Source organism: Gadus chalcogrammus, chromosome 12, assembly GCF_026213295.1.
Source record: "Gadus chalcogrammus isolate NIFS_2021 chromosome 12, NIFS_Gcha_1.0, whole genome shotgun sequence".
In the NCBI taxonomy this organism is placed as follows: domain Eukaryota; kingdom Metazoa; phylum Chordata; class Actinopteri; order Gadiformes; family Gadidae; genus Gadus; species Gadus chalcogrammus.
This window is the reverse complement of record NC_079423.1, coordinates 1566773-1594437: the sequence shown is the minus strand read 5'-3', so window position 1 is coordinate 1594437 and position 27665 is coordinate 1566773. Positions and strand designations below refer to the sequence as shown.

Genomic DNA, 27665 nt, shown 5'->3' with positions numbered 1-27665 from the left:
ATGAGCTTGTTGAGCGGCTATAAGAAAAAGACCAGTTATGATGGCTATGAATCTTTGCAGTTGGTCGATAGCGGCGGGGATAGCTTCAATTTCGGAGGGCGAGGTAGCAGCAGCCACACAATCGGCAGCTCGTTAGCAGCTAGCCTCGGACCGAAGGGGAGCCCGCTCCGGGAGCACGACTGCAGCACCATGGACAGCTCAGGTAAGACAAAACGACTGCTAGCGCATAACCTCGTAGCGTTCTCCTCTCACGAAGGAACGCCTGGAACGGGATGCTGCAAATTAGCGTTATTGAGGGGATAGAGGGCGGGACTTTCATTTGCATGGATTTAGATGCGAGACGCGAGGGAGAGGGAGGGACTTCTGATAGTGGGATAAGCTTTTCCGTTAGATGCGTCGGACATCGCTTCGTTAAATCTTCGTCCATAATCCGTATTTATCCTCCTTGTAATTGTTGTTGCTATGCTTGTCGTATTCTGTTCTTGCTCCGGGGACTGTTAACTGGCGCACACAGCGCTAAGAAAGTAAGAGAGCGGAAGTTGTCCTGCGGTAGACTGGAACAACGCTATTATTCCGGATCATCTCTCAGCCTAGCTAGCACGGCGCCACACGAAGCCGCTCACTGCGTCGTCATTGACTATGTATTTCGAATAAATGTGAAATGTCTGTTGCATTTGTTGCATAAGAAAATATCCACATTTCGGTCATCTTATAGATGAACTACAAGTGTATGGTCTTTCGTGTAGGCTATGCATGTGAATTCCGTTGGCCCATTCATGTCAACTTCAAAACATAGGTAGCTGACAGTCCAGACGTGAAACGTGATAGCGCCTTTATAAGACCCAACCATAGGCTACATAATATAATATATGCATTTGATGATTTTTGCAAGTTTGTACAGGCCTATCGAGTATAATTGCATCACAATTGGTTACCAACAGTTGAAATAGAGTCGGCATATCTATCTCCAAGGATTTCACGAAGTTGGTTCTGTTTAAGATGTCATTAAAACAAAGGCTCGTATAACTTGTTTAATAGCCTAAATCCTTTCCTCATTATTTATCCTAAAACACACTATAAATACGTAGCCTACCCTTACTTTCTTGTAAACTGCCCACTGATGATTCCGTTCTATGTTTTTACTAGAACAACAAAAAATATTAAATAAAATAACGTTACATGTTATTATGTACAGTAAAAATGTTTTTTGTAAAGATATTAAGACTCATGAATCGCACGTTTCTTTTCAGTGCGATATATACAGGGCACATACAAACTGGACATTGATTACCCAATACCCAGTTTGTTATGACCTCTACAGTGTTTCTGTGATTGACTACAGCTAGCTTATGGAGTGTTTGTGTAGTGTGTGTATCCGTGGCGCTCATTCACATTGAGACGGATGTCGCGGCACAAAGAGTGGGACTCTGAAGGGTAGAAGGCACACTCAAACACAAACCATTGATCTCTTTGGCAGAGGCTAGGGGTGTCCCTGTTGATGAGGTCATCCTGCCCCCACTTCTCTTTATCATCTTTCTCTCTCATCATCTGTCTCTCTCATCTCTCCCTCTCTTACTCATCACGCTCTCATCTCTCTTTCTCTTATCTACTTCTCTATATATTTTTTTACTTTCCTCCCCTTACGTTTGGTCTTTCTCTCTCTCATTTCTCTGTCTCAGGCTGTGTTGAATCTTACAGGCGTTATACTAGCAGGGCCTGCTTTCTGTAGCCGCCTTTCTTACTATTGTGCTAAATTCCACATCCAACTGGCCGCACACAGGCTATTTGCATCTAGAAAGCACACGCAAAGGCGGGTAGAGAAGAAATTGGATAAGGGGTCCTTATCATTTGAAACGCTCAGCAGGAGTTTTTCGTCAGGGCTATGCAGATAAATCAACAGAATATCTTCAGTAGTTATTTTATGCATGCAAGATATTCTTCAGCTGGGCTCACTGACCAGTCTCTATCACACTAGGCCTGGGGACCACTCAGTAAATTATGACATCATCATTCACTGCCCTCTCATCAATAGAATCAAATAACATCTACTACCAACCAATCATAATTCGCTCTTCTCTCATCAATACTCAATACTGGTGTCCATCAGGGCTTTTCCATCCTTCAATGATCTCTGTACTACATTGTGTTAGCCTTTTTTGATAAAGGGTGTATGTGTAGGGTAGACGGGAAGATCAGGGGGATGTGTGTGTCGTTGGAGGCTTTAGTATCGATAGCTTTTATAGCACCTGATACCTGTTCGCTGGTGTCAGACTGGCTGATTACGTTTTTCGCAACTCTCAATCTAAACACGTTTTTTTCCAGCATTCTACACCAAAGCAGGCCATGTGTACCGTAGTCATCAGAAACGTTAAAGTCCTAATGTTGGACTGAAGATCAGATGGAATTCATTGCTGCAACTTTGCAAACATTGATAACTTGGGTATAAGGATATATACAATTTATGGAGAGAGTTGTGACTGCTGCATGCATTGCCCATGAGGGGTGGCAGATATTGCTGTCTCAGATGTTAGATATGGTCCTTCTCAAGGGCACCTACGCACACACACATGCACACAAACCAGTGGCGGTGTCACGTTAAAATTGTACCGGGGGCGAAAATTGTACCGGCCTACGTCACCGTTTGTTTACATCCTGACAACCTGACAACCTGCCCGGCAACAGACGACGCGATGCAGAAAACATGTTTCCAAACGACGAAATAACATAATACAGATAGCGGATCGCTATCTGTATTATGATAGATAGCGATAACACTTGTTTTTACTTTATATTTGTATTGTATTTAATTGTTTAATCGAAACAATAAAAAAATTTGCCCGCAGAACGGGCGATCGCGTCAAATGACGCGTCAAATGACGCGTCAAATGACGCGTCAAATCACGTAGGAAGGTTCTTGAACATTCTAGACTATGAAACCTGCTTAAAACACTCAGTTTACTAGCTAAATTCGATTAAACAATTCAATACAATACAAATATTAAGTAAAAACAAGTGTTATCTAGCAATCCGTTATCTGTATTATGTTTCAAGAACTCTCCTACGTCATTTGACGCGATCGCCCGTTTCGCGGGCAAAACATTTGTCATTTGACGCGATCGCCCGTTTTGCGGGCAAATTTTTTTATTGTTACGATTAAACAATTCAATACAAGACAAATATAAAGTAAAAACAAGTGTTATCGCTATCTATCATAATACAGATAGCGATCCGCTGTCTGTATTATGTTATTTCGTCGTTTGGAAACATGTTTTCTGCATCGCGTCGTCTGTTGCCGGGCAGGTTGTCAGGATGTAAACAAACGATGACGTAGGCCGGTACAATTTTTGCCCCCGGTACAATTTTAACGTGACAGCGGCTGGTGGTCAAAATTATTGGTGAAGCAAACCGACGCACCGAAACGAGATCTGATTCCCAAAACAAGAGAACTGATTTTTTTTTTTAAACATCTAACAAAAATATGGTTACGTAAATAAAATATGCAAACGAACAGAGCTTCGTCTCCCCGCGACCTTATATTGATTGAGTCTAAAACGTTCTCATCTATTCAGCCAATGGGAGTGCAATCGTGTTGCAATGGCACATGGGTAAACAAATGATAAGGCACAACGATCGCTGTGGGCTTCAATATCATGCAAGCACTTTGTTTTCTTTTTATTTTGTTCTACGCCACAATTGCATGCTTTAAACATGACACGGGGCCAACAGTAAAGGCGTTTTTTCAGCAAACTCCCTGTTAGCCAGTTTACCTTGTCATACATGGAGCAATTTAAAATGCTCCTTACCGTAGCACCAACGAGCTGTGTTGTTTTCACAGGAGGTTTTGGTCTGCCCTCTGCTTTCACTCGTAATTTGTCCTCATATGAAAATGACTGAAAAGAATCCTGTAAAATGCAGTCATCGGTGTTCATCCCCCCATCATCACCGTTAGTCCAATCCATCTTGCACGTGAGCTAGCGACTACTAGCAAAAAAAACCTACCCCTAAACAACACTAACCCAACAAAATCCTCACCTACACAGAATTTTTTTTTGTATCTTATTAAATTAATGTTCAACAAATTACGTAGGCCTATGTGTTCGTCAGTCGTCACTTTCAAAGTCAGTTCACGATAGCTGCCCAATCAAGGCGGTGACTGGCCAGAGTGTTGTGTCAATCATGTTCAAGTGACGGAAGTGAAAAATTCTACCCTATCGTCACTGCTTTACGGGTGGGACTTATCTGCCATAAGGATCAATTGAAACGGAAAAAAAACACGAGCCGCCTGGGGTTCACTCGATTTACATTGAAGTCAATGGGAATAGTTAGCCTGGTTCTACCAGACTCTCGTACTTCACTTCATTTCATTTCATTTGTACAGAGAGTCTGGACCTAATCAATTGACAAACGTTAACTCACTTGAAGGCGGGTGTCTGTTGAAGTTTAACATGATTGGATCTGCCCAGTGCCACTCTGGATCTGCCATAACCAATCGCTAACGTTTGGTTGTGACGTATGTCATGCGCCGGGAATCACGCGCAGGTTGTACACAAACCAAACACCTTGCGCGTCTGCACGAAAATGTCCGTCAACGACAGCTGCAGGTTTTGTTCGTCGAATTTAATTTATCAGGGAAAAATTGCACATTGTAAATCAACTACCGACCTACAACAACAACTCAAACTGGCGTACGACTTCATCGTCATTGTTCTCAGACACGCCCTGTGTTCGCTGATTGGTGGCCGCTGTGGCGGCACCAGAAAACCAAATTATGTGTCCCAATTCCTAGGACGCATCCTTCGAAGGCTGCATTCGAAGGATGCGTCGACGCAGATTGCGACACAGCGACGCGCCAAGTGCTGTCCCAATTCCAAGGGTCCTTCAAATGCGGCCTACGAATGCAGCCTTCTTTTCCCGGATTTGAAGGATGCATCGGCTGTATCCTTCACGGCCCAACGTATCCCAAGATCCTTAACGGCCCAACGTATCCCTCCCAAGATTCATTGCGCACTCAATCAATGGAGATGGCGGAGAATGGCGATTTAAGTTCTGCATTTAAATGTAAGTATTTGGTTTCTAGTCACTCGAGTATTTAACGATACAAATGTTAATAAAAACAAGTGCCCTTAAAACTTTTTTCATTAAAGTAATAGGCAATATAAGTAAGGTAACGTTACAGTTAGTGACGCTGTAACGTTAACTAAGAACGACCGTTAAGCCCTATAGTTTCAAATTTAAGAGGTTAAAATGGTTATATTTACCGAAATTGTGTCGATTATATAGATAATTTGCTATTCTGTAACGTTAGATAAATGGACCAACGCGAACACAGGTTGTGGACCCTGGTTTTCAGACCGTAACGTTACAGACGTTGGGATTGATTACACAGTTAACTTGGTTATTTTGCTATTTAAGCTGCTTTTGTTTGGTAGTGTAAAGCAAAACTAATTCTAACATTTGGTTTTGGTTTAGGGAGCCAGCAGCATACTGCTCGATTTATTCTATTGAGGGGGGAGAAGGATGAGCTGTTCACCGGGGTGAAATACTCAGCAAGTGTGGCTTGGGGGTAAAGAAACAATCGTTTATTTATATCGTAAGTTAGTTTATAAAAATTATTATAGGCCATTTATATATCTTAATTTGACCATCTTTTAAAGGTTAGTTAAATTAGCCCTCATTAAACAGCAGGACGGATACAACATCCCCAGAAATCGTTTACTACGATGTCCTATTTTGGGTTATTAAAGAAAGAAAGACAAAAAAAGTCACAGCTCGCATCAGTACTAGACAGCACTAGAAAAACCCACAAAGAAAAAGGGTGTTTTGACTTCTACTGGTTGTCTTATTATTATTATTATGGGCTTCATATAGGATGAGGGCTAATTTAAATGTAACCTTTGCAAGATGGTCAAATATATATATTATAAATGGCCTATTGTTAACATGGGCTATTAACATGATTGATAAATGTGTCTCTTGTTTTCTCTGATTAACAATGTCTCTGTGTTTAGGACAATTCTGGAGGAAATAGGCCTGCAGGGGAAGGTGACTCCCCCGCAGGCAAAGAAAAACTTTTGCTGAAATTTGTCTTGATACTGCTCTTGTTAACTGCCATGATTGATTTCCTCTGCCTTAGGATTGCAAGTATCCTGGGTCAGGAGAGGGGGTAGGTGGGAAACCCACTGCTGCCACTTGGCCCTGGTTTGTCCCCATGGATAAGGTATTGGATTGGGACAGAGGCATTCCACCAACCCCCCTGTCCTAATTGCATCCATCCCTGAAAACACACCAGGGCCAAGTACAGCAAGTACAACAGTGGTGGATCAGGAGGTGGAGGACAAGGATCAGGAGGAGGAAAGACAGCGAGGGCCAAGGTCCAGAAAGAGGGACAGAGAAGAAGACATGTTCCAGAGTCGCTCACTATCTTCCGAAAAGGACTCAAGATTCACCTGTTCAGAGTCCACCTCGACTGCATAGCCACCCTCCCCCTTCTGGCCACCATTGTACACTGTGTTGTATTGTATTATAGTACTTAACTGTGTAGCAACTGCAGTAGCTGCTATCATGGCTGTAACACGGGGAATGGGTTAGCCTAGCGATTGTGGTACTTGGTTCTATGAACATCCTTTCTGTACCGACAGCGATATATTGATGCACTTCTTATGACAAATGTACTTATTGTAAGTCGCTTTGGATAAAAGCATCTGCTAAATGCCCTAAATGTAAATGTAAAATGTAAATGTTCCAGTTAATAAAAGAGGACATGAGGCTACAAAGGGAGGCAGAGGAGAGGAAAGCCCAGGAAAGCAGGGAAAGAATGGATAGGTTTTTCTCAATTTTGGAGCGTTTGGTGGACAAATAACTTATGTTCTGTTATATTTATCACATTGTTTATTATTATTTACATATTTATTGAAACTAACTTATTTAATTAACTATTTAACTAACTTCTTTGATTAACTATTTATTAAAACCCTATCTAACTTTTTTGTATTGAACTTGTAAAACATATATACAACAATAAAACTATTTACAACAAACATTCATGTGACTATTTGCAACAATTATTATAAAACTACTATATACAAAAACATAATGATCAATAATTGTTGTTGGTTTCTATTTTTCGCGCTGTCCGGTTTAACTTCTGTTTACTAACAGGTCAGTTCAGCTGTCAGGGTTGCTAGGTGACAGGAGCAGCGTGGTCACGCAAGTGAAAGGGCGGTAACGGTTTGTTACGTAAACCAGAAATGCTCCGTAGGCTGCTAGACCGTCCCATTTCTTAGGCCTTCGGAGTGTCCTTCGCGGTCTACGAAGGCCGCATCCTTCGAAGGACGCGGCCTACGAAGGATGCGTCCTATGAATTGGGACACAGGTCCAGACCTAGTACTGAAGGGAAATTCAAATTGAGCGGAAGTACTTAGGCGGGCGGAGCCAGGCTAGGGAATAGTGGTGAAGCAAAGGAAAGTCTGCTTCACTGAAATTATCTTTTCCACCGCGGGTGGCGCTGTTGTGACTCACAGAATTGATTTCAGGAAAACAGCTTCTCTTGTGACTGTATTTCTGTTTCAAAACACTGAAAATGGGATTGTTGTAAGATTTTTGGTTTATTTATTTTTTAACATCTTTTTGGTGAAGCACTGCTTCACCTGTAGTCGTATAGAAGCCTCCACTAACACAGACACAGGTACAAACACACACACACACACACACGCACACACACACACACACACACACACACACACACACACACACACACACACACACACACACACACACACACACACACACACACACACACACACACAGCCACACAATTTGCATTTTAGCATGGAGCTCATGAGTCCGGATGATACATTTACATATATCAGATGCATTTTTGTGGTAGAACATTTTGTGTTCTACCTAGCAATAGCATCATCATATATCAATGTGAACAACAACAACAACAACTTATACAACAGCAAAAACAACAACAATGTTTACTCGGAACTGTGTGTTGTGACACATAGAGCCGCTACTGGATTAATGGATTAATATGACGATATCCTGACTTTTTTTTGCATGCACTTTTATGATTTATACTTTGCATGTACTTTTATGATTTATAATGTATGTCTGGTTCAGATGAGCAAGTGAACAACAGAGTATTATTTTCATAGTTTCAAAGTTTTGTTAAGAATCAATGCTAAATGTAATGGTATTTTTTTTACATGCACAGCTTATCCGATTAAAGCCAGAGTATTCATGGCGTTGAGACAATCAAATCATTGGCTGAAGCATGTCATACCCCGGTACGATAGGTGGCGCTGTACCCATTTAAACTAGTGGTAGAGCCACCGGCTGACTACTTTACGTAACCAGCAACAACAAACTCAGGCGGCATTCAAGAAAGATGTTTTCAGTAAACAGCTGTCAGTTCGGGTCCAGGTCATTTCTCGGACGCTCCATTGTTCCGACCTCTCAATATCCCGAAAAAATGCCATTGGTCCTGAAGCCCACTAGTCCGACGTCCATTTATTTAGAAAAAATACACCCTCTGCTCCGACATCCCATTGTTCCAACCATATGGGCTTTTGTAGATTACCTCCAATAATTTAATTATCTTGTTATCAACAATAACAAGCGAAATTACTTTTCTCTAGCCTATTAAAACATTTCAATGTTGTCTGCCAAGCGTCTGCCTGACGGGGAGTCTGGCGGCGGAGCTCCTCTGGCGGCGGTGCCACACACGGCAACAATCCCTTCCTCCTCCATGTCGCAGTTCAATCTGGACTTCAGAAACTCAATCCAAAGTTCCTTTCCCCCCATTCCTTCTCAACCACGGCCAAGATATCCCCCACTACAAGTCTTTACTTGTTGTGGAAATACCAGAGAGTCTGAGAACCCGACGCAGTCTTTAAGATTCATAATATCAGAATAACAGTTCGGCCACGGCGCAATGAATGAATAAAGATCCTAAACACATCGGAAGAAAACAACATTTATTTTGACAGATGTGCCCGAAGTTACTACAACCTCGTTGATTAGCAACATTTAGAAAAACATGTACTTTTATTTCAGCCTTGGGTGAAATCGAAGCGTATTGTGTATTTAAACCTGCACTGAATGCATGCACGCTCCTGCGGGCATGGATACAATTATCATACGGGGTAACTACATTGGCACATCGCCGGCATTCTCCATCTTCGCCACCTTTTTAAATTAATCGCCGTTTCTCGTTTTCCGACGGCGACAACAACCCACTAGTCCTCGTCTTAATCCGACTGTGAGAAACCGGATTTTACACGATTTTAGTAAGACTAAGGTGTATAAATGCATCTTAATAATCCAATCATAGTCGGATTTACCCAATAATTTGAATTTCTTGAATGTCATGTAAACGAGTGAGTGCTGTCTTTCATTTGCATGTTATTGTTTCCATCTTCAGTGTTTGTTCTTTTGTATCTGTGTGTGTGTGTTTGCTAGGGACTGGCAAAATGATTCTTTTCCGGAAACTAGTTCTTTCAGTTCAGTTCACTATAACGATTTGTTTGTTCGTTTTGATTTGTTCGTTACGTCAGATTACGTCATTTGACAGGGAATCTCACAGGTGTCTGCCCCCCCCCCCCGCGAGACGGCCCTGAGCATAATTTAAGCGACTTCTAGTCTCTACCCCCAGTGAAAAACGACAAGATATACTATTTAGTACAACCAAATGTCCCACCAATATTTATACCACTTGCTTACTCTCTTTATGTCATTCATGGTTTTATATTTGTAATTTTAAACATTTTATTCTTCATTATTCAGGAATTACAGAACTTTCATGGTCATAAATAAAAAATAAGAACTGCAGTTTAATTTCTTTGTTTGTTCTTGAATTGACGTAGAATCGAGCAAAGACTCCTGGGATTGGGAAATGCGTTTATCCAATAAACAGATGGAGGTCAAGTCTATTTCAGAAATGTAGGGGGATATATGAGTGGCCCCACGTTGAATGGTATGACCCAAGATAAAATCAAATTCGACGGTACCGCCTTGTCATTCGTTTACCCAGGTGCCATGGCAACACCATTGCTACCTCTCATTGGCTGAATCTCTGAGAACGTTGTAGACTCAATCATTATAAGTCGTGGACAGACGAAGCTCTGTTCGTTTGTATATTTTATTTACGTGTCCATATTTTTGTTTTATGTTAAAAAAAAAGAATCAAAGAACCAGTTCTTCTTGTTTTGCGGAACCAGTTCTTGTCGTTTACGTTCGGGATTCGTTAGTTGTGAACGAATCGTCGCGACCGACTCATCCCTAGTGTTTGCATATGTTTGTGTATTTGTGTGTGTGTGATTGTCTGTGTGTGTGTGTGTGTGTGTTTGTGTCTGCATGTGTGTGTGTGTGCGTGTGTTTCCGCTCTGGACCCACTATAACAGGCCCTCCATCCCCAGATATGGAGGCCAACTATGGTGGCGGCCTGCTGGACATGGTGAAGGGCGGCGCCGGGAAGTTCTTTAGCAACTTCAAGGACAACCTGAAGGACACACTTAAGGACACCTCCACCAAGGTCATGCACCAGGTTGCCACGTGAGTCTAGCCGGTCATCTCCCACAGGGCACCAGAGAGGCATGATCAGGCTGCATTATACTTCTGCGTCGCAGAGCCGCCGTAGGTGTGGCCTGTTGAACCCCACACCGGTTCTCGAATGGTTCCACGTTACGATATGTAGCTACGTTTTTGGAGAGGTGCATGTGATGGTGGTCGCTTCTGGTGACCTGGAGACCCACGGCGTACCCTTGGTGGCTATTCTACAGAGAGGCATAACTTAAGGTGAACGGATACTCCATCAATGATACAGAGAACATGAAGGAAGCTTCATAGTGCTTTTCCCTCCCCTGGAAGTGGATTTCAAACTACATAAAGTCATTGCCCTTCATAATAATATGTGAGTCGCCCAGGTAGTCTATTTGGCCCTTGAGTTTTGTGATGATTATTATTAGAGCCCTAACGATAAAGGTTTTGTAAGGCCGATTTAAAAATCCGATATTCCGATATATCGGAATATATTTATATTTTTAATCAATAAATATTTTATTTATCACAATTATACATTATTTGAGACCCGCCCCCACCCGCACCCACAAAGTTCAGCACCAGATCCGTCCCGTCATCCGTGACAATATCGACATGAAATCTGCACCTGCCCGGACCCGCTAATATTTGGCCTGTTACCCGACCTGTGCCCGCGATAAATCACACACAAGCTAAAATCATACAAATGTATGTGCTTTATTTTTAACTCGCACTATTGGAGCCCACTCTTCATTTTGGCCGGCATAACCGATGGCCGCTGATGTAGTGGCCATCTATTCTTGACGGGTTGGGTACTTTATTCTTCTTTTCTTCTATTACCACACCCGGACTCGTTCATTACTTCACCCAACTGACACGCACAGTACCGCTCGCTCTCCTCGCTCGTCTACTCACTCGCTGACGTCACTCACACACACGCACACACACACACACACACACACACACACACACACACACACACACACACACACACACACACACACACACACACACACACACACACACACACACACACACACACTCACACACAAGTTCTGATAAATCAATTGTATAAAAATACAAACTTAAAATCCTTTGAACAAAAACACAATAACCCCCCCCCCCAAAAAAGAAAAAAGAAACATTAATCTGCCATTATAAATGCCGATAACGATAGTTTGGAAAATGCCTAATATCGGCCGATAATAACGGCCCGCCGATAAATCAGTCGGGCTCTATTTATTATCAGGTAATCAGGAGGAAAGAATGTTCTTGCTGAGGTTTAATCCCACGGCAACTTTTAATGCTATATCAGTTCAGTGTGAATCCATAAGGGCTTCGTCGTAGAAAATATTTTTTTTCAGGTCACCTTGGACCACAGATTTAGTTGTACCACATCCCTCTAAACCTCTCTTATTGGTTATTCACACGTCTCATTTTAAAAGTAGAATTTACATTGTATGAACTACTTTGATGAATTTGCAAATTCATCAAAAATATTGTAAAATGCAAATGTAAGTGTTGAGGGAGTTCACCGAGTCTGGCAGGGACAGTCTGATTTGTGCGCAGGCGTCTGCATGGGGTAGCATAAAGAGGTCCACTGTATTGTAAGAAACAAATAAACACAGACACAAACACACACATGCATGCTAGCCAACAAATATGCACAAACACACACACACACACACACACACACACACACACACACACACACACACACACACACACACACACACACACACACACACACACACACACACACGCACACACATACACACAAACACACACTTTGTCTCTCAGTGAGTCTGAAAATGATTATTCAGACATTCTGCCCACATTAGATGTTTACCCCAGTCAGCTTTCTGGTATCTGGCCTCTTGTGTTGTACTCTCCTCTCTTATTTTTGTTTCCCTATATCTCGTCTGCTCTCTCACCCTCTTTTCTGTCTTTCTTTCCTTTTCCTTGCTGAATTATTTAAGGGTGCTCATTGTGCCAAATAACCTGTGTGCTGGTGTGTATACAGGCGATTGATTTCACTGTGGCTGGTGGCCTTGGTACTGCTGTCTTTACATATGCATTCATGCCTGTGTTTCTATTCTATATCCATCCACGGCAGAGAAAGTGTGTGTGTTTGTGTGTGTGTGTGTGTGTTTGCACTTGTTTATATAACATATATAATAAATGATTATGCTGCTGAATAACGTTGGTCCTTCGTTTGGGTTTGAGTTTATATTGCTTCAGACTATTATAGTACATCACTATAGGGATAGCTTTAATGCACGTTAAGTTTGCATCATGGACACAGTTCTTTGTTTCAAATGTTCACATTTGCCATAAAGACGGACATAGAATTAGCTTTTGAGGTCCTACCATTAATAATGCTGAAATGATTTACCTTATGGTCACTTTCAGGCAAATCTTTTTGATTAACTCATTTACTCTAGAGGACCTATTCATGAGTGTTGTACCATGTCTCCACAGGCCTCTCTAGCTCTACTTAAGCTTAATTAAATTGGGCTGCAGGTTGGTATTGGGCCGATTCAGTCTCTGTTGTCAAAGAAAAGACTGCCACTAAATAATTGAGAGACAGGCCCACTAGTTTGTTTACCTGCCGATAAGGAGCGTTCTCAGAGAAAGCAGAGCTGGCATGGTAGTGTGTGGGGGACTGACACAAGGCCTGAGTCGGTGGGAGTCTGGGTGGATGGGGGACAGACAATCTGGGTGGCTGGGGGACAGACAGACTGGTTGGCTGGGGGACAGACAGACTGGGGGGTTGGGGGACATAGAGTTTGGGTGGCTGGGGGACAGACAGCCTGGGTGGCTTGGGACAGACTGGGGGGCTGGGGGAAAGACAGACTGGTTGGCTGGGGGGCCGACAGACAGGGTTGCTGGGAGCAGACAGACCGGGTGGCTTTGGGACGGACAGAATTTGTGACTGGGGGACAGACAGACTAGGGGGCTCCATCGTGTGAAAGGCTTAGTTTGCCTGCTCTCAGTGGCAAAAATTCGCCGTGCTAGCCACCCCTCCGCCCGCTTCCTTTCTCAATATGGCATACCCTCTCTCCCTCTGATTCTCTCTCTCTCTCTCTCTCTCTCTCTCTCTCTCTCTCTCTCTCTCTAAAGACAGAATGTGAAACTGACTGTGATTCTTAACGCTGTAGTACATATTCAAAGCGCTGATTCTCCACAAAGAAAGTGGAGCGCATCGAGCCTGCACGCATCCAGCCTGCGCGCTGTATACAAACATTCAGTCGAGGAGGAGATAGAAGTTGTTAAACCTTTGATTGAGCAGAAATACTTTGAATGTACAGTTAGTAATTCAATTTACCAAGGGGCTGTATTTAAAGCTACAAAAATAAAAAAAATGTAATAATAATTAAGGCTGGGCAAGTAAACGCGTTAATTACGCGTTAATGCAATCTTATTTTAACGCGATTAATACAAATTGAACGCACGATTTTGAAAGATTTTGCCCACAGAATGACAACATTCATATCAGAAATGATTTTTGTTTTAGTTCCACTTACTTTACATTAAATTACACTTGCAGTAAGGGACTGCCTGATTACAATTGCAGTTAGTGACAGCCTGTTTACAATTCCCAAATCTGTGGCGCTACTTATTTGAATTTATCTAGTAACTGTAACAATTGTACTAATTAACTGCCTTTTTACAATTTCCAAATATGTGGTGTTCCGTAAGTTTCATATTCAACCCACACTGAGTAAATCAATAAAACTCCAAGATCACTTGGTCTAGTTTTTGCTTATTATGTACATTTGCTATGAATGATAAAGTATCATTCCATTTGATAATCTCATTTAACTTCAATTGGAGTGGATTTAAAATATATTTTTAAAAGTGTGATTAATCACGAGTTAACTCACCAATACTAGGCAATTAATCGCGATTAAAACTTTTAGGGCCCTATCGTTGCTAGTTTGCACCCGGCGCAAAGCTGATTTCCCCCGCAGCAAACTCACGCCACTACACTTGCGCCCTGAGAGTCGTGTCAGCGAAAAGCAAAGGCGTGTTCAAGGCAGTATGTTTGTATGTTCATCGTTTAATTGCACTATAGGCTTTTTTTTTGTATCGTCCTGTTTTGATCAGTATATGCCAATGTTGTTATGAATAAAAAAACATTTGCACAAGACAAGCCGATGCACTTCACCGTGTTGATAAGAGCATTAAAATGAGAAAAATTAATGGGACAAAGAAATCAAGGGATATTTAGCATAGAAAGAAATCTGCGATTAATCGAGATTACTCACGATTAACGTGAGTTAACTATGACATTAATGCGATTAATCACGATTGAATATTTTAACCGCTTGGCAGCACTAAACGAAATAAATAAATATTTATAAATATGTATGTGAATTTATATATATATATATAGCCTACACATACATATTTACATAGGCCTATATATTTATTTATTTTGTTGCTTAATTGTACTAATTAAGAGGGGTTGAGGGGTTGCTGCTATATTTAAAAATGTATTTCAGGGGAAACAGATGTTATTTGGTGATTTTCCATCGTTCGAATACCTTGCTGTATTGAAATGCTCCCCCAGAGTTCTCCTATTAATTATTTACAGGCCACCCACATATTCTGCAAATTTTTCGATGACTTCACAGAATTATTGTCTAGCATCTCCACAGAATTTGACTGTCTAGTTATAACTGGTGACTTCAGTTTTCATACTGATGATTTGAATGACAAGTGTGCAAAAAACCTTTTTGCCATTTTGGACACATTTGAACTGTCTCAACATGTGAAAGAGGCTACTCATTGTAAGGGGCACACTCTAGACCTGGTTATCACAAAGGGCCTCAATGTTTCTGATCTCTCTGTGACTGATCCTTCCTTGTCTGACCACTTTTGTGTTTTCTTTATCATATCTTTTATTCCCGACATACAGACAAAATCAAACACTGTGAAAAAACGGTATATCAATGAAGATTCTAATGTACTTTTTAAAAAGGCCATCTCCTTGCTACCACCTCTAAACCCATGTTCTCCTGATGATCTTGTAGAGAAAACTTTAATTTGAAAATTTTGAAAGTCATAGATGTCATTGCACCTTATAAGGTTAAAACGATTTCTGGAAAGCAAAAGGCACCCTGGAGAAAAGCTGCTTCTGTAACAGCACAGAAAAAGGAATGCAGGAAGGTTGAACGCATCTGGCGTAAAACAAAACTTCATATTCACCATGATATCTATAAAGAGAGCCTCCGTGCCTACAATTTAGACTTAAAAATGCTAGAGAAACATTTTTCCTCCAATATCATTAAACCAACACTAATAATGCAAAAACCCTATTTGCAACTGTTGACAGACTGACCAACCCCCCAACAGAAATTCCACCTGATCTCCATTCCACGCTGAAAGGCAATGAGTTTGCAGCTTTTTTAGCTTTTTTCCAAAATTACGTGGCAAGGATGGCATGCTTTAATGTTATAGACTCTCAAAATCTTGTGGAAACTGTGACACAACTAAAGCCATCCACCTGTTGCCTTGATACTATACCTACCAACCTCTTTAAGAATGTTTTCGACTGCCTAGCAGTAGACATATTGCAGATAGTTAACAACTCTCTCCAGTCAGGCAATTTCTCAAAAGCTTTGAAAACTGCAGTTATTAAACCCCTTTTAAAAAAGCGGAGCCTAGATGCCTCTATTATTAACAACTACAGACCAATATCGAATCTACCCTTCATAAGTAAAATCATTGAGAAAGTTGTCCTCCAGCAACTAAATCACTTCCTGGCATCAACTGGTTGCTATGACACCTTCCAATCAGGATTTCGACCCCTGCACAGCACTGAGACCGCCCTTATTAAAGTTGTAAACGACATCCGTCTTAACACAGACTCTGGCAAAACCTCAATACTAATGCTACTTGACCTCAGTGCTGCATTCGACACTGTAGACCATAAATTACTTCTGGAAAGGTTAGAAAACTGGGTGGGGCTTTCAGGCACTGTCTTAAATTGGTTCAGGTCTTACCTACAAATAGGAACTACTTTGTTTCCATTGGCGACTTTGTATCAGAATCAACCAACGTGACATGTGGAGTCCCACAAGGTTCGATCTTAGGACCCTCTTTATTCAACATCTACATGCTCCCACTAGGGCCAATCATGCAATATAACAATATTGACAATCATTGCTATGCTGATGACATGCAAATCTATGTATCGCTATCACCAAATGACTATCGGCCCATAGATCTGCTGTGCCAGTGCATTGAGCAAGTGAAGGAATGGATGTGCCGAAATTTCCTTCAACTAAATGAGGACAAAACAGAGGTAATTGTATTTGGTTCTAAAACGGAAAGGCTTAAAGTAACCCAACACCTTCACTCTCTGTCCCTGAAAACCTCAATCAAAGCCAGAAATCTAGGGGTTATCATGGATTCAGATTTACATTTTGACAGTCACATCAAATCAGTTACAAAATCTGCATATTATCACCTTAAAAATGTAGCAAGACTTAGAGGGCTCATGTCCACCGAAGACTTACAAAAACTTGTACATGCCTTTATCACTAGTAAGCTTAATTACTGCAATGGTCTCCTTACAGGTCTCCCCAACTCTGAGGAAGCTTCAGCTTGTTCAGAATGCTGCTGCTAGAGTTCTAACTAAGACCAAAAAAATTGATCATATTACACCAATTCTGAAATCGTTACATTGGCCTTCCTGTAAGTCAGAGAATTGATTTTAAAATCATGTTGCCTTACCTATAATCCCTACATGGTTTAGGCCCAAAATATTTAACTGATATGCTTCCACTACATCAGCCTTTTAGACCACTAAGAAGCTCTGAGACCAATCTGTTAATTATCCCCAGAGTAAACACAAAACATGGGAAAGCAGGATTTAGTTACTACGCAACAAATAGCTGGAATAAACTCCCAGAGGATTTAAGACTTGCCCCAACTCTGAGCACCTTTAAAACAAGACTGAAGACTTTTATGTTTGCTATAGCTTTCTGCTAAATAACTTTGCCTTTATTTTCTATTTTAATTAATTATTATTATTGTTATTTTTAATTATCATTATTATTTTTATTATTTTTTATCTTATTGTACAGCACTTTGGTCAGTGTATGCTGTGTGTAAATGTGCTCTATAAATAAAACTTACTTACTTACTTACTAATACTAAAATGCCTTTTTAACTCTCTATTTGTTTTTTGCATATGTTTTTCTTTTACTTACCTATTATTTTTATAAGTTAATTATATATTTATATATTTTTATAAGTTAATTATATTTAAATAATTATAACCATGTAGGCCTAGCCTTTGTTTTCTTGGCGTTATCATTACATCCTTTCTCGTTACATCGATATCAATTATTGTTATAACGAGATCTGTATCTGACCATTGACCATCCTCTCGGAGATGAATGAAATTCATATTGACGGTATGGCACTATATCCCTTTTCTCGACGGCCCTTCGTGAATTTAATAGACCACTTTCGTTGCTTCGAGGAGATCTGGTGGTCTCCGTATATAATAAATAAATATCTATAAATAGGTATGAAGTCCTATGTAAATAGGTATATAGGCTACATGTAAGGAATAATCACCGAGAGGCCGGGCAATAAACAGTTTGATATGCCCAGCTCGTGGACGGCTTACCGCCCGAGACGAAGTCGAATATTTATTGATACCTTCAATAAATATTGAAGGTATCAATATTTATTGATACCTTCCACGAGCCGGGCATATCAAACTGTTTATTGCCCTGCCTTGAGGTGATTATTCAGTTTATTCTACTTCGCGCCGGCCAACATAATAAAACAATTCAAATACTTCAATAATTAGCCTTTTTATTCGTATTGCATGCTTATTGAATGTATACTCTGTTTAAGTTCATCTCCCTCGAAAAGTAGTTCCCTTTAGAACTACGGTGAATAATGTTAGCTCAGCTGTAGGTAACTCGTTTCTATAGCAACCACACAACGCTGGATCTGATCACTAGTTTAATAACGTAGTTTCTACATTCGTATCAAGTCAGCTTTAATGACTATCGATCAAACATGCACTCCTTGGTTTATTTTTACTATGGACCTAATGTTGGAAATGTATGTGATAGAAAATGATACAAGCGGCGTATTGATCTACTGTGCTCAGTCAGCAGCAAGTAGAACTGACAAGTCAGCGGGCAATATGCCGGATTAATGCACCCCTCCCAGTCAATCAGAATCGAGCATTCTTAAATGAAGTAGAATAAACCTATTTATTTATATTTATTCATTTATTTATATACGGAGACCACCAGACCTCCTCGAAGCAACAAAATAAATAAATATATAGGCCTATTTATAAATATGTATGTGTATGTATATATATATATATTTATGTATGTATATATATATAGCCTATATATATATATATATATATACATAAATACACATACATATTTATAGATATTTATTTATTTTGTTATATATAGATGTTTATTTATTTATTATATAGGGAGACCACCAGACCTCCTCGAAGCAACGAAAATTGTCTATTAAATTCAAGATGGGTGCATTGGCGAGAACAGGGATATAGTGCCATACCGTCAATATCAATTTCTTTCATATATAGGCTATGGTCATTTCATGGATCCCTGTGAGACCAGGTTGGCTCGGTCGTTGAGACGGGGATCTGTGTGTGTGTGTGTGCCACGGAATATGAGTGTCATTAACTTTTATTGGAGCAAATTACGTTGGCATATCACAGACAATTTAAGTGATTCCGTGAGGCCACCACGGATTATGAGTTAAGCGCCCGTGGTCGACTCGTTCATTGAACCGGGGATCTGTGTGTGTGCCACGGAATATGAGTCTCATCAACTTGCATTGGAGCAAAATATGTGGCCATATCACGGAAATTGGCGTGTTTCCGTGAGGATTCCACAGATTTTGAGCTAAGCGTCCATGGTCATTTCACGGATTCCTGTGAGACCAGGTTGCAACCAATCCTGGTTTAAGTGCCATAGCGGATAGCGCAGTTGGTGTTGCTATTTTGATGTGCCTAGGCAGGTCGGAACTGTAACATAAGCTTACGCACACCTAGGCTATACACAGCAAACAATCAACCTAATTTAAATATTATAATGTCAAAGATTGTTCATGTGTGTGAAACCGCATAGAAATAACATGGATTAAAAAAAAAAAAAAAGGCTATGCCATGCGTTAAAATAATAATAACTAGAACTGCAAGCAGTTATCCAGGGGTCCAAGCGATGTGCATTTCGCCGGCACAACGCAAAGCATGGATTCAAACGCTACCGGAACCTGTGGATAATAAAGGTTTTGACTGTGAGAGGTTCGGTGTGGGGAGTTTCGGCCCCAAACGCATTTCCACTACCGTTTAGTCGTCGACGGTTGGATCAAAATAGTTTTTACTGATTTGCAACGCGAAACATATATTCAAAACGCTACCGTTTCGCCAACGATGGTCGGATCAAAATAATAGCTGATTTCTTGTCGTGTGCGTCTGAAGATGTCGTGCGCAAAGTTTGGTGTTGATTGGGCAAGAAATGTGGGAGGAGAAGGGAAAAGGCAGTTTAGTAGTTTTCGCGATTTTGCGAAAAAAAAACTATAGACGCAAATGGGCGTGGCCTATGCCAAAAGATGCAGCAGACTCCAGTGAATCTGTGCGTATAACGTTTTGGACTGTGGGAGGTTCGGTGTGGGAGTTATAGCCCCAAACGCGTTTTCCCTGGTATAGCGCCACCTAGTGGCGCTATACCAGGCAGGTCTGGATTTTGTCGTCTGCGTAGTCCTCACGGATCTGGATCTAGTCATGCAATTGGCGTGTGTGCACCATTTACGGTATGGGCTGTGTTCCCACTTCTATGGTAGGAAGTATAATAATAAAAAACACTACAAAAACAATAGGGATCCAACCTGTTGGCTTGGACCCCTAATAACAATAATAAACTCGAGCAAAGTATATCCCATCCTTCCAAAACAAAATCTCGTTTTAGGGTAAATGATAAAGTTGGTTAAATTATTTGGGAAAGAACAGCTGATACAGCGGTAATAAGTTTAACTTTTAAATCAATACATCTGCAAACACCATACAGCAAGCACATATTTTCTTGACACAGACATCGTGTACAAGCCCATAACTTTTAGGATTGATGAGTATTTGATCGTGAGGAAACAGAGTTTTACCGCCAAGTGTTTAAAGAATGAAGGAATGCTTGTGATGCTTGGCGCGTGTGTCTGTTTAAACACACGCAAACTAAACACGTAACGCATAATACAGTCCATGGCAATGTATATTAACGGGGGGACACATGCATATTATGAACACAAGTTGATAACGATAATGTATACAATACTGGTAAGTAACGATGTTTGTTAATGTTTTGCCGCATATCATTAAATAGACCCACAGTTGCGTTTCAGCCCTAATAATAATGGGGGGGGGCGATGACATCTAGTTTGCGTTTCAGGCGTCCACACGAATCCTAGTTTTTAACTTATCCACCCCAGGACCTGGTTTAAGAAAATTTAAAAATCATTTTCTGGATCCGTCTGATTCCAGACACCGGGTCGGCTTAACTCAGGAGGTAGAGCAGTTGTCTTGTAACGAAAAGGTTGCTAGTTCGATCCCCAGCTCCTCCTCCGAGTGTTGATGTGTCCCTGAGCAAGACACTTAATCCTATCTGCTCCTGACGAGATGGCTCCTGACTAGATGTCGCCTTGCATGGTTGACTCTGCCGTCGGTTTGTCAATGTGTATTAACCGATGTAAGGTGCTTTGGATAAAAGTGTCTGCTAAATGCCCTAATTGTAATTGTCTGGATGGTCAGCCCAAACACACAAGACTTATGCGTTTTTGCCAAAAAATCGGTTCCGTGTGGACGGGGCCTCTGTGATGGGTATTGAAGCTCAACAACATTGGATGAATGAGACAGACTGTAGGCGGTCTTCAGTGTAGAATGATTACCTTTAATTAAAGCGCTTTTTTATAGAGAGAAGAAGATAAGATCACAGAAGATTAAGCTGAAGTCGCAGGTTTGCTTTAAGGACACGTGTGTGTGTGTGTGTGTGTGTGTGTGTGTGGTGTGTGTGTGTGTGTGTGTGTGTGTGTGTGTGTGTGTGTGTGTGTGTGTGTGTGTGTGTGTGGGTGTGTGTGTGTGTGTACATACATAGAAATGATAACTCCCTAGAAAGTGTTCTTAGAGACTCTCCAAATACTCTTTTAAAAACCATTGTGATTCTGGAAGTGGGTTGTTGCTTTGACATGTATATGGACCTGTGTTTCTCTGGATTCTGTTTTTAAATACCAGCCAATAATACATGCTTTGAAAGTAGGTGGTTATAGCACAAAACTAATTGGACTCATTTATGGTAGCCTTGGGCATATTCATAGACTCTGTGTTAGATGATTGCAAATTGCTGGACTCAATAAGAACTCTAAGCAAATAGTTTGTGTGTGTGTGTGCGCGCGCGCGCGCGCGCGTGGTGTGTGTGTGTGTGTGTGTGTGTGTGTGTGTGCTTGTTTTTGTGAGTTTGTGTAGAATAAGTGGTTCCTCTTATCAGTATAGGGGAAGCGTCTAAACATTTCTTAAATCAGCTTTAGTACAAGCTATTGATATACTTAAGGAGCAGCCTTCTATTCCAGGCTCAGTATTAAATATATATATTTTTTATGCTGGCAATGCGACATGTTTGGAATTTATTGCAATTATCAAGCAAACCTATTTACTATTGCAGGTTCAGAGATCAGGGCACATGGTTAGAATGAATCATAATTGCTTAAAAACTGTTACCTCTAGCGCATTTCCATCCTGTCGATTGTTGGTTACACACAAGTGGCTTCAGGCCATTCGTCACCGTTTTTTGAAGCTGACTGATGAACCCAGGTCTTTCCAGAAATAGCTCTAGCAGGACATCTACCAGGTATATAGGTTGATCATTGACTGCCTTCTGCGTTATCCATCAGTAAGATGTGAATGGGGCCATTTCCCAAATACCTCCTACACAAGACAGGGTTACCCACACATTTCCAATTACATGCAGGTGTTCAAAAGCCTTGTTATGTTCTTGTGTGTAACCCTGAGTCGTCGGCACCTCGCACACAGTAATGTAATGCAGCAACAGGGGATTTAAAAAGATCCCAGCCCCGCCCCCCTTTCAATTACTTAATTACCAGGGGTTTACCGCCCACTACTACTACTGTAGCTCTGCCATCTTCCTGTGATCCCCACACCTACTGTCCCGTAACGCGTGGCTCTCAGGGATTCCATTCACCATAAACTGCAAGGAAAACAAAGAAAGCCGTGCACCAAGTTACTATTTATCTGATGTCAATAATCTCAATCATTCTTCATGTGCTTCACAGGTACACAAAAGGGGAGCTGGATATTGCTTACATCACGTCACGAATTATAGGTAAATACATGTTCAGGAAACAAGCAATTACTTCTGTCTTGTTGTGGTGTGAGGTGTTAAGTTAAATTGATTGGCGCCTCTATTATATTATTTATGGTAGTCATTTACGTGTTATGGCCATTTCACACGCTAGGCGACATTCCGCTCGCGTTGTTGCGCTCCCCGTGTGATGTGGCGATGCTAGATTGTCATGCTGTGGAGAGCCTGAAATAAATATACTAAATAAGTTGACTAAAAACAATTATTACAGTTGAACATGGTAGCAGAATATGTCTTCTTCTAAAAAACTACATATGCCTCTGGGTTTCAACAAAGGGAAGTCCTACGAGAATTGGAAAAATTAAGTGGAAATGTGGAAACGTGTGACGGGATTGGACGAGATAAAACAACAGTTAGCAGTAGCTCTATCACTGAAAGGTAGAGCTGGGGATATCGCACATTGATTCAGGAACTCGACAAAGAGGAAGGGACCGGGCTTATGAGGTGTACTCTGAGTTTGATCGGATATCACGGAGAGACCACTTCCAGATGGGGGAATATGTTGTTGACTTTGAACAGAAATACAAGTAGCCAAGCTCGAGGACCACTAACATGCACATACCCACTTGATAAATTCGGAAGATGGACAAAGGAGTGGTATTTGTCAGAGCACATAGCCTTGGGTAATAGATTGTCTACACAAGAAAGAGTGTAAAGATGAAGTGAAAATCGGTTATATTCATGGTTGAAGCTCTAGGTTTGGCTTTAATTGACACAGCTTGCACAAGGACAGTCTGTTGTGAAAAGTGTCTGGATAACTTTGTGCAGGGACTGGATGAGAGCGAAATACAGAAAATGATAAACATGGAGAGCGGAAAGCTTTTCAAGTTTGGCGATTGAAAAGTTGTACACTTCACAAAAAAGGTCATGATTCCAGCCAAGGTAGGTATAACAAAATGCTGTATTGAAACAGAAGTAGTGCCATGTAAAATCCCTTTACTACTAGGTAAAGCTACGCTAAAGAGAGCCGGAGCTATTTCAGACTTTGAGAATGATACAGCAACCATTTTGAACAACTCTAGAGGTTACATCCTCAGGAAATAACTGTATAAACATATCAGATAAGGACTCCCCAAGTGATACATGTTAGAAAATACTGCTAGCTATTACAGAAAATATGACTGAGAAACAAAAGCACAAAGCTTTACTGAAACTTCACAAGCAATTTCGCCATGCGTCAGACTGAAGAAACTTCTGATGAATGCTGGAAATGCTGATGATGAGAACACTATTATCCTGGAAGCGATGGTTAGCAAATGTGAGGTATGTCTCAAGCACAGCAAGCCTAAGCCTATGGCTGGTGTTGGTCTGCCCATGGCTTCCCGATACAACGAGACTGTAGCAGTGGATTTACATGAACCAGGACCAAATGTGTGAGACCTTCACATTATTGATCATTTCACTCGCTTCAGCGCTGGTAGCATCGTCACCTCCAAGAAGCCAAGCGTGATAGTGAAACACTTCATTCATTCCTGGATTAGTGTCCACTGTCCACCGGAGCGTGATAATGGTGGGGAGTTTAATGGGGAGCTTAATAATGCAGTTTCCCACCAGCATAGGCCGCCCCAGGGTGCGTCGGAGGAGGTGTGACAGAAAACAGAAGCGCGGCTGTCGCGTTGGACTAGCAGCGAAGCTAAAGGCTAAACGGTTCAGATCGTCACTTCCATCCATCCTGCTCGCCAATGTACGCTCTCTAAAGAACAAGCTGGACTACCTGAAGCTGGATTTATCCACCAAACGGGAAAATAGAGACTGCTATGTTCTCATTTTCACCGAGACATGGCTAAACTCATCGGTCCCGGACTTCGCCAATAGCCTGGAGGGGCTTACTAAACTCAGAGCAGACAGAAGCTGCAATCTCACCGGTGAATCCCGAGGAGGGGCGTGTATATGTCTACATGAAAAACAGCTTGTATACCAACGCTGCTATGATTGTAAGTCACTGCTCCACGGACATTGAGTTTATGATTATTATATGCAGACTATTCTACCTCCCCCGGGGATTCTCAACATTAATCATCACAGCAGTGTACATCCCTCCCAGTGCAAATACCAAGGAAGCCCTGTGTATTCTCTACAATTCCATCAGCAACCTGCACACCAAACATCCAGAGGGCGTTTTCATTGTGACAGCGGACTTTAATCAGGCCAACATGGAGACCTTCCTCCCAAATTTTTACCAGTGTGTGGACTTTGATACCAGGGGGGAGAACACATTGGACCTGGTATACAGCAACATCAAAAATACATTCAGAGCAGCCCCCCGCCCCTACCTTGGCTCCTCAGACCACCTCTCTTATTGATTCCAATGCACAAGCCCCTGATCATCAGAGGTAAGCCCACACTGAAACAAGTGAAAGTGTGGCCTGAAGGAGCTATGTCGGCACTCCAGGATTGCTTTGAGAGTACCGACTAGGGATGGGGCTCGTTAATATTTATTGATATCGATACCATTTTCGATACTCCGTAACGATCCGAGTCTTTATCGATACCACTATCAATACTTTCATATTATTTGGTGGAAATACAACGCGTTTTAAGTGATTAGAAAAATATTTAGGAAATGAATAATTGGATTTTAAATTAAATATGTAATTCTTAATAAATGTTGGAATCAGTAGTTTTAATTATATATTCTAAAATAATTTGAGCACCAAACAACTTTATTAGTAATACAGAAACACAAGTAATACAGTATTACTCATGTATCTCGCCAAAAACTTGATTTCCCGTTTCTCTATGTTACATTTGAACGCATCATGATAACCTAGTCGTTTTACTGAGCCAAACTGAACACACAACGCAGCACGTCGGAAACTCTATTTACTTTATAAGATAACTAGCTTGTATGCTGCGGATTACAATATTGATTTCACAATTGGATTACTATTTTTAACGGACTAGCGTCAAAGTCTGTGGATGCGTTTACCGCTCGTACTTTAAGTGGATGATGAAGACGGGTCCATCTGTGGTGTGGCAGGAGGAGGCAATATCATCCCACTGCACAAATGGATGTTCCCACTACACAAATGGGTGTTCTCGTGTGGTGGGGTTTCTCGTTTACGCAGACTGGAACGCCCCCTTCTTCTTCGTCTTGCTGAACTGTATTAAAATGTCAAAGTATAGGCTACTACTCCGACTCCTTAATCCGTAATCTGACTCCGTAACTACGGGCACCCCTTGAGCATTCATAGTTCTCCTTCGGAATGTCGGATACGCAATGCATTCGCCGCCCGATCGATCTTATATGTTGACTACAAACCAGGCCTGCATGATCAATCGTTATAAAATCATGATCTCGATTCACCTCTGTGTGGATTTAAGTTTTAAATTACTTTGATACATGTATATTTTTTAAGCCTTCATTTACAGGTGTGTGGAGTTGGTTCAGTAGTTATAAAAGGCCAGCAATTAAAGACAATGTGCTGCTATATGTACAAAGTAAATCATTCCGTTTTTGATACTGCACTTTAATCAGTTATAAAGGAGCATATGAAATGCAACATGCTAGAGGTGCCAAAAAACTATGTTTGGTACTGCCGTTTTCTTTTTTGTCATTGTTCATGGTTGCAATAAAAATTACATTTTGTGAGAAAAAAATCGTGGCGGAGAACCGTGATATCAATTCTAAGCTAAAAAATCGTGATTCCTGTTTTTCCCCATACGTGCAGGCCTACTACAAACCATGTAAATAGTGTTGTTAATAAACGTCCAAATCTTATTTGGTACAAAGTAAATAAGGAGGACCATCCACAGCGCTTATCATCTCCGTTGCGTCAACGGATAGTTCAAAAATATTGGATGCGCACGTAAGCTACGGAGAGGGTCTCCGACAGGCTCTCCGGCAACGGAGAGGGCTATCTGTGTCTACGTACAGCACTTTACGGAGGACTATAAACCGGCCTAACTTTCACCATCAGCATTATGCCTTGCGAAACCCAGTATGCCTTTCGAAACACCTCGTGATTGGTAGATGAAACGTTACCAGGAAAGCCTAATGGGCGTTCTTGTGTCATGACGGAAACGCCCAAGCCTGCAGCTGGACCCTTCTCAGAGGAGGAGGAGTCTTTCCAACTCTGAGACAGTCGAAGGTATTGCATTTGGGTTTTATTTGATGCACAACACTACTGTGCTTGGCCATTGACGTTGTGTTCCCCCCTTTACAAGAAATTATTTTTGCCCTTTTGCCCGTTAAGCCATGGGCGTCAGTTTGGTTTGAAATGTGCTGGGGACAGAGACGCATTCGAAAGTGCATTTTCAGAAGTGCTGGGTACAATGAGGATGCACTCTTTTTTCTCTCTTTAGTGCCGGTAATGAAAGGTTCTGAAAGACGGCATACCCATGTAGCTAATTACTAAGGAATAAAATGTATACAAAATCTATCTGGCACGTTTTATGAAGAAAACGTTTCTAAATAGCATCTGACAAATTACACACTATGATCTGCTCAATGTAACCAATGTTGACAACGTGACATGTTATGGCTAAGCTAACAACATAAACAAGAGGTGCTAGGAAAGGAAATCAACTGCGTGTTTAAATAGGCTGGGACAACGCGTCGACATAATTGATGACGTTGACGCATAAATTACGTCGACGCGAAATATGCGTGTCGATTCGAAAAACCCAAAACAAAGATGGCGGCGCCGGAGTGTAGTATCAACACGAGTGGCT

General features: G+C 41.3%; 1 protein-coding gene across 1 annotated transcript in view; it reads left to right on the top strand.

Annotated features, from left to right (window-relative positions):
- Positions 1–27665, top strand: part of dnajc6 (DnaJ (Hsp40) homolog, subfamily C, member 6) — a 57583-nt gene continuing 29918 nt past the window's right edge. Inside the window, exons 1-3 of the mRNA XM_056604358.1 lie at positions 1–202; positions 10422–10557; positions 22903–22952. Of these exons, the coding sequence (XP_056460333.1) occupies positions 1–202; positions 10422–10557; positions 22903–22952 (388 nt within the window). The remainder of the gene's footprint in view (positions 203–10421; positions 10558–22902; positions 22953–27665) is intronic.